The following is a 17,093-nucleotide window of genomic DNA, read 5'->3' as shown; positions in this document are numbered from 1 at the left end:
TTGGCCTTGATACAGCATACTAAATGGCCGAAAATTTAAAAAATCGGACAATAACCACGCCCACATCCCATATAACGGTAATTTAGAGAAATACAAAATCTTCGATAAATCAGTAAATATTAAAGCTAATTTATTCAAAATTGATGCTTGCAACAATTCTTTACCAAGATATACGTTTATGGTAAAATTTTGGAAAATGGGCGTGGCACCGCCCACCTATGATCACATATATGTATATCGGTAACCGTTCTACCAATTTGTACCAAACTCGGTATTTTTATTGTGCTTGCCACATAAAAGCAACAAAGAATGTATCCTGATCGTGTACTAAATCCTCACACCGNCGCTCCGTTTCATCTTGGTTTCCTTACATTAAATATTCAAGAAAACTCGAACGTATTTAGTTATTACCCATTTTTAAATGTACTTACTTGCTCTCGTCGGCGGTTTATCTCTTAACAATTTCACGTTTATTAAGAAAATTTGTTGCTTGAAAAATGTGTGTGTAACTTTTTTTTAAACAAATTCAAATTTGAAAAAACAAAATTCAAATGGGTTAAGAATTCATTTCAGTTTGACATAATAGCCTGTTTCTTATGAGAGCAATGTCAAAATCAATCACACTTTGTTGAATACATTTTGGACATGGCCAATGCGAATTTATAGCTCTGATCCAATACTTTTCGTGAAAAATCCTGTAAAACTGTCAAACAGCAAAATTACTCTCTGAAGTGAGTGCAAAAAGTGAGTAACAACAAAATGTACGGGAACAAAAAAACCATTTTTCCGCATGGTGTAATAAACTGAAGGTGGCGCATTCCCGAAACCGCTACTTTGGTTTTGCCGACTTTGACGTTTATGGCAATACGTAAACAAACTTTTTGTTTAAAAACAAGTGCAAACGTATTGCAAACGTATTGTGTATTTTCAAGTGAAAAATAGAAGTAATTCGTGCGTTCTGAAGTTAATGAAAAAATGAAATGTGGTTCATTTCAAGAGTGGTTGTATAATTTTTGTTAACGTTGTGCTTAATTTGCTATAAGATGGCTTGAAAAATTGGTGAATTGTGAAGAAAACACGTTTTCTCATTGCAAATTCACAACTGTCAACTCATTGTTCTTCGCCGAATTCTTTGTTTACCCGTTGCCGTAAATGTCATTCTGCGGGANTGAGAGTAAAAAGTGAGTAACAACAAAAAGTACGGGAACAAAAAATCGATTTTTCCTGTAAAAACGTCAACCAGTGATTGCTTGACACTTTTCATGATTTTACCAGAAGAAAAAGTTCGGGTAAAATCTTGCGACTTCATTCTCTACACAACTCTCCAAAAGTCGCTCTCATTTACAGGATTTTGGAGGATTTTGGAGTACGGGAACATTTTTCCTGCAACTTCCTGCAAGTTCGTGTAAAATCATGTACATAAGTTCATGGAGTACTGGATCAGAGCTTATATAAGGTGGTGTTACTAGCTCAGTTGATTTTGTGTATGTGTTTCGCCGCACGGCTTCTGATATCAAATTGAAAAATTTTTTTTGAATATCTACACACACTTACAGATTTTGACAGTTTATGCCGCCAAAGTAAAAACAAAATACATGTAAATTTTTGTTTTTGTACTCCTGCTATCACCTTGTATTAATTCTCCTTGGACATGGCATTAAAAGCGTAACGAAATGTAGGAAATAAAACAAAACAAGTTGAAGTTTAAAGGTCTAGTTCTCACGAGAGCACCATGAACGAAAGACACAAGATCACGCGGGAAGGAAAGAACGAAAAAAGTTATTTTCTAGCTGCCGAAATCTCGACGCCATCTTTGTTGTAAGAAGTAAACAACGAAGAGAACGGAGAAAACCGCGAAATTGTTGAACGCATGAAAAATCATTTTTATTATGCAAATTCTTCTAAAAATCATGCCGTTGTGTTAAATTATTCTTTATCTTATGTGTACACACGTTGTCACAAGCGAAAATGAAGAAAATTGCAGTAAAAAGCCACCACCAAATTGTAAACAACGAAGAAATGTAAACAAACGGCTAATGTCAAAATCGTTAAACTTTTTTCCTTAATGCGATTCTAACGGGATACTCTCCTGCCCGCGTGATCTTGTCCTTTTGGTTCATGCGAGAGCAACGTCATTTTGGCTTCTACCTGTATTTATGTGCNGATCAGAGCTTATATAAGGTGGTGTTACTAGCTCAGTTGATTTTGTGTATGTGTTTCGCCGCACGGCTTCTGATATCAAATTGAAAAATTTTTTTTGAATATCTACACACACTTACAGATTTTGACAGTTTATGCCGCCAAAGTAAAAACAAAATACATGTAAATTTTTGTTTTTGTACTCCTGCTATCACCTTGTATTAATTCTCCTTGGACATGGCATTAAAAGCGTAACGAAATGTAGGAAATAAAACAAAACAAGTTGAAGTTTAAAGGTCTAGTTCTCACGAGAGCAACATGAACGAAAGACACAAGATCACGCGGGAAGGAAAGAACGAAAAAAGTTATTTTCTAGCTGCCGAAATCTCGACGCCATCTTTGTTGTAAGAAGTAAACAACGAAGAGAACGGAGAAAACCGCGAAATTGTTGAACGCATGAAAAATCATTTTTATTATGCAAATTCTTCTAAAAATCATGCCGTTGTGTTAAATTATTCTTTATCTTATGTGTACACACGTTGTCACAAGCGAAAATGAAGAAAATTGCAGTAAAAAGCCACCACCAAATTGTAAACAACGAAGAAATGTAAACAAACGGCTAATGTCAAAATCGTTAAACTTTTTTCCTTAATGCGATTCTAACGGGATACTCTCCTGCCCGCGTGATCTTGTCCTTTTGGTTCATGCGAGAGCAACGTCATTTTGGCTTCTACCTGTATTTATGTGCCTTGATATACAGTTCAATGCGAGCGTGAGCGTGAGTTTTTTATTTTGACCAATATCTTCGTTATTACTCAACTTTTTGCTATAGTTGAGACATAAAAAGATAGAGAATTAAAATATATTTCATGCATTATATGCATTTTTTTCGAGCTTGCACTCAACTGTGTGCGTACGCAAAGCATTCGCATGTGAACGGCAAGTTTTGACGGATGTGGCATATTATGCATTTTAAATTAAAGCTGTGACAGACGGCAAAGCTTATGCTTATAATCTGGCACACATATGCACATAATAATTTTGACCTAATAGACGGCAGTTATGTGGATAAATGAGCCGCAAGGTCGTGGGTTCGAGTGCCATTGCCAGTTGAATTTTCATTTATTTCGTTTTCATTCTTTTTTTTATAAGTTCTATATTTATTTACGTTGCTTTCAGTTAGTTGTTGTTGACTTTTTATTAAAATTCAACTCTAAAAATTTAAATTAACTAAAAGTACAATAAAAAATGTGATATAAAATAAAGCAAATGAAATCAAAATGAAGTAAAATTAAATATATAGACCAAATAAAATAAAAATATATATAAAATAAATAATAAAAACAAAAAAAATTTCGCAATCGCTCCAACCGAGGATCCAACCTTGCAGCTACTTGTAGCCCGTAACTCTTACCACTCGGACACCGCGGACGCGGAACTCGCGTGCTTTGTTTGCTTACTTGTACAAAAGGCAACAGCTGGCCGTTTTTACCAGTGTTGTCAACGGAACTGCCCGGAGCCGAGCCCAAAAATTTCGTGCATTTGTTCGGCTGCTTATGCGCATTTTAAAGAAGAAAATGCATGAGTCAAAGCAAATAAAGGCTGTTTATGCAAATAATCGAGCCCGTTTGTCAACCGTATTAGTTTTTATTCTATAATTCTGAAATATATTTTAATTCTCTATCTTTTCATGTCTCGATTATAGCAAAAAGTTGAGTAATAACGAAGATATTGGTCAAAATAAACACCTCACGCTCACGCTCGCATTGAACTGTATATCAGGCTTTAGGTGAAGTGACGTGTGGTTAGTTGGTGTGGGGTGAGGTAAGGCGGGGTGTGGACAGTTGATGTTATATCTATCCCTCTCCCAGCGTTAGGAATGTTCGATATCGTATCGATTATTCTGAATATCGATATTTCATGGCACGATAATCGATTTTTTGAATCGATATTCCAAGGCCGATATATCTATCCCTCTCCCAGCGTTAAGAATGTTCGATATCGTATCGATTATTCTGAATATCGATATTTCATGGCACGATAATCGATTTTTTGAATCGATATTCCAAGGCCGATATATCTATCCCTCTCCCAGCGTTAAGAATGTTCGATATCGTATCGATTATTCTGAATATCGATATTTCATGGCACGATAATCGATTTTTTGAATCGATATTCCAAGGTCGATATATCGAAGACATCGATACTTTACCCGCAATATCGATATTTAATGTGAAATTTATTTTTGATCTACAAATAAGTGTATGGGAAAATACTAAAGTAGGTTTAATCAGCAGCTTGTGTGATTTATTTAGCTCTTAAGTTTGACAAACCGCTTAGTCGACCGGCATCCCGTTTTAATCCTCAGTAAATATACAAGATGGAAATAACACAATTAGGTGAGTTGACAGGCAGGTCCACGGTGGAGAGAATACAGAGGTGGCGCCGATGACGATACCGCTACTCGGCTCTCAGTGATTTTTACAGAATCAGCTGTTTTGGTGACGTCATAGAAGAGCAGACAGCAGTAGTGATGTGCTGAGTCAATACTTTTAAGTACCCAATACTCTCTATACTCGGTACCGAAACATTTAGGTTTCGAATAAAAGCGCACATAGGCCAAAAATATGGAAAAACGCCTAACCAAACCCGAATGTAAGAGCCAATAGAGCTTTTTTACTGATTCAAATGAAAGATGTATATATGTCGGTTCGATGCCATAATACAGAGAAACCCACGATTGAGAGAATACAAAGGTTGCGCCGATCTCGGACCGCTATTCCTCTCTTAACGNTATATATATTTTTTTTTTTTTCGTGAAAAAAGGGCGGCAAGTTATGAATTGCCTAGGGGCGGCAAATATTTAAATCCGCCACTGATTATATCATTCTTGAGAGAAACCCTTACTTGTTTGAAGCATTTTTGTTCCAGCTGAATCACACGATATTATTTTTGTAGGCCTGGGACAGATTCTGTAACCAGTTAACGACAATTTTCGAATCGGTATCGGTTTTGTCGACGTTTGATATCAAATATTTGTAAGTCAACAAGTGCGATATCGATCCGAAACTTGTCGCTAACTGGCTACAGAATCTCTCCCCTGAAAGGCTTCTTCATCCGTCAAAGTATTTTTCTTGAACCTTGGACCGACTAAGGTTAAAACTGATAAAATAATATTTTTCTGTGGCGATAAGTTCAAGTGTTTTAGCCGATATCATATAAATTAGTAATGAAAGTTTTTTCTAAACCTGAAATGCATATAATGGCGAGGGTTTAATGTAAATAATCGGTATCGGATACCAAAAAGGAAGTATAGGGTACCGAAATCTTTTTTAAGTATTGGGTACCGAGTATTGGGGACAACTCAGCACATCACTAGTCGCCCTCATTCTCGCCGCTCTCAGTTGTCAACTCTACGATGACGTCACGCTAAAATTACTCTCACGAATTCTGCTGCAATCGGCGCAATCTTGTATTCTATCATTCTTGAGGCAGGTCTGATGTTCTATTCAATTGGGAGTAGGATTTTCAACATCGATTTTTCCTATATCGATATTGCTCAGCCCGATATATCGCCAAATCGATTTTACATGCAGTGAATTAAATCGAATCATGATATCGATACTTTCTTAAATAACGAACATTCCTACCCAGCACAGTATATACAGTAATAAACCTTTTTAAGTACCCTCGGGGGCATAATCTGATCAGCGTTGATAATGAGAAGGAGCATGTATTTTGGTCATTCAGAGTTGTATACAAAATGACTGTGGTATAAAAGAGAGCAACAACCGTACTATGGCAGAGTGGCACAAGTCATGACTGTGTAATAATAACCGAAATTAATTGCAAAAGTGTAAAAACATTGCAAATTATTGTCTATTATTATAGACATAGTTCAGTGTATAACTTGTTATATTACACCGTACCAATGAACATAGATATCAAGAAGGGACAACTCGTTATAATTGTAGCGAAAGTGAGTAACAGGGGCGTGCCTTCTCTTTTGCTCTAGTAAGTTTTTTAATTGGATGAAATGATCCTCCACTTGAGGTACTGTTGAGAAACAACGTTGGAGATTTGAGAAATACCTCCGTTCTCAACTTAACCTCAAGTTGAGTTCAAACCTAAATGATTGTTGGGAAAAATCGGAAAGTTAATGAATGTTTAGCAGCAGTCCGAACCCAGGGCCACCTACAAATTTTTAGTGACAATGTTTATTTTCAAGGAGCTGACATATATTCCAAATCGGACCAGCCGACAACACATTACTCTTATTCGCCTTTAGAATCAAAAAACCCCCTTTAGACCACCAATTTTTAAAAAAGATATATTAGGGGGGAGAGGCGGTAGAGGATTTCCTACCCCTAATCATCGCATACCAGAAGCATTTGCTTTATATAATTTAATTCTCACATAATTTTATATTTATTGCAATAATATTTTTAAAGAAAATAATTTGAAGATATTAGTTTTGTAACAAATAGATAAAATGTGTTATGACCAAATCGTCGTTTAAAGTTCAAAACCGCGTATAATCAAAATGCAACACCGCGTATCAAGATAATGCAACACCGCGTATGTGACGTAGAATAAGTGGTTTTCTAGGGAGTAAAAACACTCATATTTCAAAATGGTTTTTTTTTTTAAGCAATCGCATTTCTGGCTAGTGTATTTTAGGACGAATGGATAAGGCTTGAGCCAAGAGCTTGTGTGAGCAAATCCAATTTTTGGCAAAAAAAAATGTCGGTTACGCGGTTTTGCAGAACGACGATACGCGGCTTTGTACTTTAAACGACGAAAAATGTATAACGGGTTAGGAATATGCAACTTAAATCCAGAAAATAAAAAATCAGTTCTATTATGTTATTGAATTATACATACAATAAAATTTTGCGGCTAAGCTGTTCCAGAATAATTTTTCAACAAAGAAATGATGGATACCGACCAGGCAATTTGTTATTATTTCACAATCACCTTGTCGCCTTCCTGAACGCTGTAAAAATCTAATGTCTTAGCGCTATTGTCCAACGGTACAACTAGATCCGGATATTTGGCATCAACATAAGACAGCTGAGGCAAACTAGAAACTGTTGCGCCAACCTGTTGAAAGCGTTTCGCAATCAGACCTTGTAATGTTTGTACCGTAATCATTCGCGGTACTCGTTTTTCCCAGATCTCTCCAGTTTGTTGGTTAAGTACACTAATCCTAATTAAATTTGAATGTTTTACGTTCGGCCGTACAATAAACTCAGCTGGCGATCCGTACTCTACAAGTTAAAACATTTTTTAAGTAAATTAGAGCTTCCTAATAATTCTATGCATTGAATATATACTTTTGATTATGGCTGCATATGAACGATGTTTTTTGTAGAAATCGTGCAACACTTCTGGTTTCTCTCGAGCTTTTAACCATTCCATAGCAAAACGTTTCCATGTATCATAGCCAGCATCACGACGCGCCTCAGGACTTACTTTAACTTTATTAAGCATTTCTAATTGACTAATCATACCCACAGCTTTAGAAAACATTTCGTCAAAATCAGATTTCAGATGAGGAGTTTTATGAAGGCGTTTCAATTTAGGCAGCTTATCCAATTCATTAAAGGTGTCTGCTTCATTCCATATCGGATTGTAGAGCAAGTTCAATTGCTCTAATCCAACAAACATTTGGAGCTTGACATGCGGCTCACAATCTGGTAACTTAATTTCTTCTATGCCATTTTCCATGAGATTCAAAGCTTTCAGTGTACTTATGTTGCCTAATTTGCATACTTGGTCAAAGTCCATAATCTTTGTACGATGTAAATCCAATTCTCTGCAAAATAGATAAATATACATAAGTATTTTAACTCATATGTAAGCGTTTTAAAATTATATATTTGGGCCACGTTTTACAAACCTTAGGTTTTTGAAGACTTCTTTACAATTAACTTCACTTAGCTCCGTTAAAGGATTTTCTTGAAGCGCCAGAACTTGTATTTGTGGCCACAATTTAGCAGTGTGCACCACATTTGTCCAGTCATTGTATCCGCAGTTGCGCAGATTAATACATTGCAAATTTCGAAAAGCTGGCTCTAATTCTTTAATTTGCGCTTCCGTTGGTAATAATAAGCGGTTGCAACTATTTAAAAAGGACAAAACAAAAATATTTTTAACTTAAGTTTTAAGTTTGGAAATACCGTTGCATTGAAAGTGTATTTTCAAGGTTATCGATTTTATGTTGTTGTTGTTGTTGTAGCAGCATACAAGTTCCCCAAAGGGTTTTTGGGGAGTGTTGCTGGAGTGACAGTCCTTGGCCAGATATAAATCTGGGTCGTTCCGGTTACGTAGACCCGACTGTCGTGGGAACGATTATCGATTTTATAGCTTGAAGTATAATAATAAGGTAAAACAAGACTTTTGTGCTTTATTAACATTGCTANACCCGACTGTCGTGGGAACGATTATCGATTTTATAGCTTGAAGGTTTAAATTAATCAGTATAATAATAAGGTAAATCAAGACTTTTGTGCTTTATTAACATTGCTGTTTTAAGTAGCAATTTACCTTAGGTTTAAATCCATTAAAGTCGGCACCTGCTTACATATATTTGCGACTATCTCCCAATTCCAAATAAGAGTAGAGCTAACATTTAATGTGGCAAGCACTTCGAAATCCTTTAAGTAGCCTGCTGCGTTTATTGGACAATTATCGACGCTCACCTCAGTCAACTGCTCAAATTTGCTCTGCTTGCGTGCTATCTTATCCATGCCCACAACTTCAAAGAAACTTGCTTGCATATTTTGCTGGGCCTCGCGTATCAGCGATGCGTCCAAACTGTTTTCAGCCGAATAACCTAGGTAGCGTTCCCTGGCTGCATCTTCAAGTGATTCAAAGGGACCTATTTTACCGGGACGCACAAAGCTACCGGCGTTAGAGTGTTGCGTATGGAAGTAGTGTTTGCCATCAAGGCATCCATTATGTTTACCACGGCGCGGATCATCCCATTCAATCCCCAACCAAGAGCCTGTATAGCCAGTTACCTATGCAAGAATTTGATGTATAGACACGAAAAAAATTACATACAAACACCCGTCTGTTGAACTTACCTCGCCCACGTACTTGACGGTACCATAATTGTCACCTATTTTGATGCGCGTCCCAACGGGATAATGCAAACGAGTATCGTCAATTATTCCAACCATAGCGGTAATAATTGGGCTGGAAACACGCCCTTTTATATTATTTTTTTTTGACAATCAATTTCCCAATGCGCTGATAATTTTAATTGCAGATTGCAAACTTTGTTTATTTTTCCGGCTTTACACAATTCCGTACCTGAAAAAATTCATTTAAATTAACATATAGTGGAGTTTGATCGCTTTTTAAAGGTATTTTATTGTAGCCAATGATGCAGTTATGATGATAGTTTGTTTTCAATTTTTTACCATACAACATTAATATCGTAAATAAATTTCTTCTGTTGCAAAAAAACGATATAATTTTTTCGCACGGTTGTATTTAGTTGTATGTCCAAACTCACCGTTAAGGCCCGTCCACATACAGCTGGGGTTGGCTTTCCTTTATGGCCGTTCGTTAAAGGGGCGGTGGGCGAAATGTAAGTGGGCGTGGCACCTCTAACCCACCTTTTTGAAGAGGGAATGAAACGCCATTGACAAAAATGCAATCCCCGACCACCTAGGTCCCCTATGGCTCCCTAGGGACCCCTTAGAAAAATTGTCAAAAATCACGATTTTCATTTGCGTTTATTCGCTTGAAAAATGTTAAATATTCATTTGCACAATACATTTTTATATACACATTTTTATATACAAGACATTTTTATAAAACACCCAGTAGCCAAAATAGACATCACTGGGGCGGCAGCCCCAGGTTTACCACATAGAAAGGGAATTCTAGTTACCTCATCCTTTCCCACATCACTGGGGCGGTAGCCCCAGTTAGGTCACACATAAAGGAGAATTCTACGTAGTAAGGGTTATAATCCCTAAGGAATTCTACGCAAATATACTGTGGACGCAAGTAAAAATTTCGATTTTTGGCCATTTTTCTAAGGGGTCCGTAGGGAACCATAGGGGGCCTAGGTGGTCGGGGGTTGCATTTTTGTCAATGGCGGTTCATGCCCTCTCCAAAAAGGTCGGTTGAGAAATATAGTTTCTAATGCAATTATTGATTTAAAATTTTGATTTATTCTGCCGCTAGTATGTTAATTTAGTGACCAAAGTATTCTCTGCTAAGTGTGCTTTTACACAGTTCAAGTATTGAATTCAATTCTGCTCGGACATGGAAGAGAGGGGGTGAGAAGAAAAGGGACGAGTACACATGCGTCTGTACCGTCAAGTCGTTTCAACTTTCTTGCTTTGCTTTTGGCATTTTCGTTGCTTCCCATTTAAAGAACCAAAGACTTGAATTCAACAGAATTGAAACGTCTAAAAGCAAATAAAAAACACAAAAGAGAATGAGCAAGATTTGCTTTCAAGTACTTGAATCATGTAAATCAGGTGTAAGCGTTCATTGTAGCAAGCACGCACGATTGAGAGAATACAAAGGATGCGCCGATCTCGGACCGTTTCCTTGCAAAATTTTTTCTTCTTCTTCCATTCTTGCTCACGTTTTGGCATTTCTCTCTCGCAATTGCACCAGTGTGACGGCACATAAAAGTTATTCTCAAAAATCCTCTCTGATCGGCGCAATCTTGTATTCTATCATTCTTGGCAAGCACGGGCGTTACTCGCGCTGCTGTCAAAGCGACGCCAGCGCCAACGCAACGCCAAAGTTGTATGTGGATGTTTGTATGGTATGTTTTTCACTTCAGTTTAGAAGCCTCCAGTTCGTCACTTAATTTTACGTCGTTTTTCTTCACTTTCGGCAAATTAAGTATATCTTCAAAATAAATAAAAATTTCTTTAAAATACATGATTTATTTAACCAAATTTAATGCTAAAATGCTTGTTAAATAGCAAGTATGGCAAAGAAACTTTTCGAAAAAAGCTACTCAAAAGAAGTCTAATAAATTTCTTGTTGGNTTAATGCTAAAATGCTTGTTAAATAGCAAGTATGGCAAAGAAACTTTTCGAAAAAAGCTACTCAAAAGAAGCCTAATAAATTTCTTGTTGGCAATAAACACCAAAAAAATATTTATCCAACCTTGGAGAAATTCATAGTTCTCAAGTTAATATCTAACATCATTCTCCTACTCATCTCTAACCGACGCGCAGATACGTAAAAAGTGATAGAGAAACGAAATTTTAATTATCAAGTGAAAAACTAAAGCTATATAAAGAAGAAAATTACCAACAAAAAGTAAATAATCTTCAAAGTATCCTCAAATAGTATTGAAAGAAAATAAAACGCAAAGTGAATCAAGTGGAAAATTACTGTCGGACTGTATACTGTGAAGTTAATTATTTGTTGTGTTTTCGTATTCTCCAGTAAAAAATATCCAGTAAATTGCCAATGAGTGAAATATGCAAGAAAGTACGAAAACGCAAAAAAAGCAAGAAGTAGCTAGTTTATGAACAGCTGATTAATTTGTAATTTGAATTACACTAAGCATCATGCCATCAGCTGTTTTTCTTACTAGCAAANTTTGAATTACATTAAGCATCATGCCATCAGCGGTTTTTCTTACTAGCAAATAGTTGCTAGTAAAAATTTATCTAGTAACAATCCAGTAAAACTTGCAAGTTCAGCTGTCATTTTTGCTCTCTCAATCTCCCCTCTTTTGCTAGTTTCTTGCAAGTTTTTGCGTACGAAAACGACATCCAGTAAAAAGCCAGTAAAATTAGTACTGGATTTACTGGATAGTGCCTACGCGAACAGGGCTATTGTAATGCAGCGTTTTTGCTGCATTTAAATGCAACATTTAGCACTTTCGAACATATATTTTCGAAGAACGTTCATGCTATAGACTGCTTTTACACAGTTAAGTATTGAATTCAATTCTGCCCGCATGTGGGAGAGAGGGGGTGAGAAGAAAGGGGACGAGTACACATGCATCTGTACCGTCAAGTCGTTTCAACTTTCTTGCTTTGCTTTTGGCATTTTCGTTGCTTCCCATTTAAAGAACCAAAAACTTGAATTCAACAGAATTGAAACGTGTAAAAGCAAATAGAAAACAGAGAACAGAGAGAATAAGCAAGAATTGCTTTCAAGTACTTGAATCATGTAAATCGGGTGTTAGCAAATGTACGTTTACGCGAGTTCGAAATCGTATAATTTTGACAAACAGCCGTGTTCTAGTCGCTTACTGCCATCCCTAAATTGGCGCGTCAAGCGCCAAACAACTGTCAAAAATCCTCATGCCCATACAATTTGTATGAAGCATCCCACAATAACGCGGCGCTAACGCCGAGCAAATGGAATTTTCATTTTTGACAGGGCGTTACGTGTTGAAGTTGGATGCGGAAGACGGAAAGAAAGAGAAAGGACAAAAAAGTGAAAGAGGAAACGAGAATAAAAACGAGAGGATCTGAGAAAACGTCAAAAATTACGACGCGTTGATTTGGGGATAGCGCGCGCTGACACTCGTCGACAATGGATAACGCAACGCTTAGCGCTCCAATTTAGGGACGGCAGTTATTCAGATCTGTGTCTAGCTTAAAGCTGCCTTTACATACGGCGATTTTCCAGGCTATTCAACATTGCTCTGGAAAAATTGCTCGTGTAAATGGTGATTCAAAAATCACTTTCCTCAAAGTAGACAGCAAGTCAACTTTTGCACGCGATTATCGCCTGTCCAAAAATCGCCTCAAGTAAAGGCAGCTTTACGATCAATTCGCACGCAGAAGATAATGTGCAAAAAACCCTACTGAAAAGGAAAAAAATAAATTTTAAACCAAAAATTCAATACAAAAACTTAATTGTTTTAACCATAACCGAACATTTGCTTGTGTATATATTCATTTGTCGGTGCTGTCAATTAAAACTTTCACACTTAATTAGAAAACAAAAAAAAACTGAGTTGATTCAAATTGATCCAGATTTCTATCAGCATCACATCGATGTTGAATTTGCGTAAATTTTATTTATCCAAATAATAGTGGTATTCATCTAAACCGATAACTTTATCAAGCAGATAATCTTATAAGTTTACGCACTCTGTTACATGAACGACCCACACTCTCTTTTCGTTTACACATGCGATAATAGTCGCGTTTTCTTTGGTCATAGAGCTCAGTATCACTAACTTTATACTACTAGCACGGGGATAAAGAAATTATTGAAACTAACTCACTAACTTTGCGGCCAAATTATCAGTGAAACAAAAAAAAACAGACGGGATAATAATTGAACCAGATCTCTATCAGGATCATATCGTTGTTGAATTTGCGTGCAAAATTTGTATGAGGATCCCGATTATTGCCCAAGAAAACATAGCTAGAGTTGCGACAGAGTTGCATTGGCTTCAGTTTATCAAGTTTATTCAGTGAAATCGCTGGATAAATTTATCAGAAATGTGTAAACGTGTTTTCATACAAATTTTGACGGTTCATTTATAAGGTTTACACAATTATAAGTTTATACGGTTTACAATGCATTTATAAGGTTTGATGAATACCCTTAATGTAAAATAATAAAGCCTGCTTTACAGTTCAATGCGAGCGTGAGCATGAGCTTTTTATTTTGACCAATATCTTTGTTACTACTTAACTGTTTGCAATAGTGGTTGCATCAAAAGATAGAGAATTAAAATATCTTTCAGAATTATAGAAAAAAAACTAATTTAAAATCCATAATATGCCTTTTGTTCAAGCTCACACTCAACTGTGTGCGTATGCAAAGTATTCACAAGTGAACGACAAGTTTTGAAAGATGTGTGTAAGCGCCCATAAGAATACAATTGGAATTCTTTGCATTTGCGAACGTTCACGCTCACGCTCGCACTGAACTGTATAGCAAGCTTAAATGAAATCTCGATGGCTTTAGCATTTAGATTCTTAATGCAAAAATGGAGTTGCATTTAGTTGCATTTAGGTGACGAATTTTGTTTGGATAAATGTACATTTAGAGCTAAATGTGCTTTTACGCGTAAGCAAAAACAGCCCATAATACGATATTGATTAACTACATAATACAAAAGGAGTAATAAAATAAAAAATTAATGGCTGCGTTTTTTTTTATATATTCCAGATAATCCCATTTCACTGCCAGAATAAATNATAATACAAAAGGAGTAATAAAATAAAAAATTAATGGCTGCGTTTTTTTTATATATTCCAGATAATCCCATTTCACTGCCAGAATAAATATAATGCGTTTGAAATATACGTTAACATATCATCAGGAACGTTCTAAAGAATAAAGCTGAAATTAGTCAAGAACGTAAACCTACCGGTACGTAAACCCGAGTCAGCTGACATGATCTGTCTTGCCAGAGCGCCATGTAAATGAAAACTCAACACCTCAGAATTTTTCTGTAGTTGTAGCCTGAAATCCTCGGAATTTATATTTTTCCGTGTCAGCTGATTTCTTCCTTCTATAGATGGTTGCCACTTCGTCAGTTTTGCAGATGGTAAAAAAGTTATAATTTCCTATTCAAAATACGTTTAAAATATTTGAAATTTACTATTGAATATTTTTTTTTTTAACTAAGTAGTTTATATTTGGCCACGATCTATTATAGCACGAAAAATTGTAGTTGAAAAGGTATGCTTATGAAAAGGCATTGATGAGTGGCAACACTGTAGTAAGCAATACTGAGGAATCCAGTAATCGACAAAATTCTGCGTATACAGACTGCGTTTAAGTATACGTTCTGCGTTCTTGACTAATTTTAGCTTAAGTAAACAAAAAAGTGTATTCCAAACGTCCACAATGAATAAAGAAATGCAGCCAATATTTAAATTCATCTATGGCTGCGTTTCTTTATACATTCCGGATAATCCCATTTCACAGCCGGAATAAACAGAATGCCTTTGAAATATACGTTAACATATCATCAGGAACGTTCTAAAGAATAAATAAACAAAAAAGTTTATTCCAAACGTTCAGAATGAATAAAGAAATGCAGCCTATGTATGTCGTTTCAATCAAAAAGATATAAGATATTTTACTATTTCAACGATATATTTGAGACCAATTGGAGAACTACGTTGGAGAGAGTAAGAACTAGCATTTTCTTAACTTGAGAAACAGTCCATTTTTCATACAAAGAAAAATGCCCTCTTTGTTGAGAACGCTATGAACCTCCACTTGAGGTACTGTTGAGAAACAACGTTGGTGATTTGAGAAATACCTTAGTTCTCAACTTAACCTCAAGTTGAGCTCAAACCTAAATGTTTGTTGGGAAGTATGGCAAATTAACTTTTCGCAAAAACCTACTGAAAAGACGCCTAAAAAATCTCATCTGGCATCAGTTATTGGAAGAATTGATTTTGGTTTTCATTTTCACATGTATAGTTGTAAAGCGCACAGAAATAAATGGATGGATAAAGTTTCATAATTATTTAGTGATAAATAACTTAATCGAAAAGCCCCATACCCCTTATTGTGCTTGAAAGTCGTCACTTCAATAATCACTTCACTTTTCCTCCCAAGTCACTCCGAAACACTTCACTTTTAGTGTGTTTTCACTTCGCTCGAAAATTAGCAAACGGCAGTACAGGTAACGCCCGTACTTGCTACAATGAACACTTACGCTGCGTTTACATAAGACAATTTGAGACAAGAAAATTGCGAATATGTATAAAGTTGTCAAATTGTTGTGTAAAGTAGGCGCCCAGGCAATTGTAAAGACATTGGGGCTGTTCAGGATCTTGTGCATATGCTCTTGGATTGGCATAATCGTTGCATTTGTAAATTCACAACAATAAAATGCACATGGTTGCCATGGCAGCAAGCAAAAAATTTGCAAATGCAATTCCAAATGCAAATCCCAGGCATTTCCACTACATCCTGAACAGCCCTTTGGCGTGAATTTCATATTATTTTCTAAAGTATCCAAACACAAACCACTTTTTCATAATACTCGATTTTTTGCGATTTTTTCTTGCTTCATTTTCTCAAATTAACCAAGACGTGACCGAATTGGCCAATTTACTGTCCAATACATTGTCTTCGAAAAATCAAAGACAGTGACGAAGCCATTTAGAGAAGTATGAATGTATTAGTGAAAAAGTGTGAATGTATTGCTATTGTCTTGGCAAAATTGTCTCATGTAAACTCCGAGCTAGCAGCGAATACTTTGGCCACTAAATTAACATACTAGCGGCGGATAAATCATATTTTATATCAATAACTGCATCAAAAAATATATTTCTTGCCCGCATTTGATTAGAAAGGAAAATAGTTAAATCTTGGTCAAATAAAACGAAATTAGCTCATTTCCCATGTTAGCCTAGTTTTGACAGTTGTTTGACTGCTAATAGTGTCAAAGTAAGTTTTTACCTGAAGGAAGTTCAGCTGAAGGAGAAAATTTCTGAAGCTGAATGGCAATGCCTCTTGATCAATATACCAGCCAAGATAGCTTTTCATAAGCCAATATAATTATGTTGGGTAAGTCCTCCATACAAAATAAGCTAATAGCATAAATTTCTGGACAAATAAACGCGGCTAATATAATAATAGAAGGGCGCTTACACATATGTTAGTGTTTGGCCGAGCTTCTTCTCCGATTTCTTCGCCGACTCCGAACGGCAATTGTATTTTTATGAGAAGCTGTTTTTCATGGCAGAAATACACTCGGAGGTTTGCCATTGCCTGCCGAGGGACAACCGCTGTTAAGAAAAACAATTTTTTCTATATTTTTTGTGATGTTGCTTTGACCAGGGCTTGAACCCAGGCGTTGCGTAGTGGAAGCGCGCACTGCTTACCACTACATCACAGAGCCCCCAACCTATTTCACATAGTTTTGATTATTTGGAACAGGTGACGAACGACGCACGCGAAAAGTTGAAAAATGGCCATCTTTGGTTATGTGGAGACTTTCATATAAATGCATGTATTCATAG

General features: G+C 36.3%; 2 protein-coding genes and 1 long non-coding RNA gene across 3 annotated transcripts in view; 1 reads left to right on the top strand and 2 right to left on the bottom strand.

The window, feature by feature from the left end:
- The window catches only part of LOC108366579 (uncharacterized), a 24,207-nt gene extending 9,041 nt beyond the window's left edge, over nucleotides 1-15,166 (top strand). Inside the window, exons 3-4 of the long non-coding RNA XR_001848105.1 lie at nucleotides 13,452-13,463; nucleotides 15,155-15,166. This is a non-coding gene — a long non-coding RNA (uncharacterized LOC108366579). The remainder of the gene's footprint in view (nucleotides 1-13,451; nucleotides 13,464-15,154) is intronic.
- The window catches only part of Rab4 (RAS oncogene family member Rab4), a 60,709-nt gene that overhangs the window by 9,108 nt on the left and 34,508 nt on the right, over nucleotides 1-17,093 (bottom strand). The window lies entirely within an intron of this gene.
- Tbce (Tubulin-binding cofactor E) lies at nucleotides 6,880-9,632 on the bottom strand. The gene is made up of 6 exons (XM_017621013.1): nucleotides 9,570-9,632; nucleotides 9,231-9,459; nucleotides 8,689-9,164; nucleotides 8,042-8,263; nucleotides 7,476-7,957; nucleotides 6,880-7,409 (listed from the first exon to the last, which is right to left on the bottom strand). Exons 2-6 carry the CDS (start codon nucleotides 9,324-9,326, stop codon nucleotides 7,102-7,104), a joined length of 1,584 nt encoding a protein of 527 aa, XP_017476502.1. The 5' UTR covers nucleotides 9,327-9,459; nucleotides 9,570-9,632; the 3' UTR covers nucleotides 6,880-7,101.

Source organism: Rhagoletis zephyria, unplaced genomic scaffold (genome assembly GCF_001687245.7).
Source record: "Rhagoletis zephyria isolate East Lansing unplaced genomic scaffold, Rhagoletis_zephyria_1.1 Rzeph_scaffold_02320, whole genome shotgun sequence".
Lineage (NCBI taxonomy): Eukaryota > Metazoa > Arthropoda > Insecta > Diptera > Tephritidae > Rhagoletis > Rhagoletis zephyria.
The sequence above is the reverse complement of the archived record's forward strand: the minus strand, read 5'-3'. Positions and strand labels throughout refer to the sequence as shown.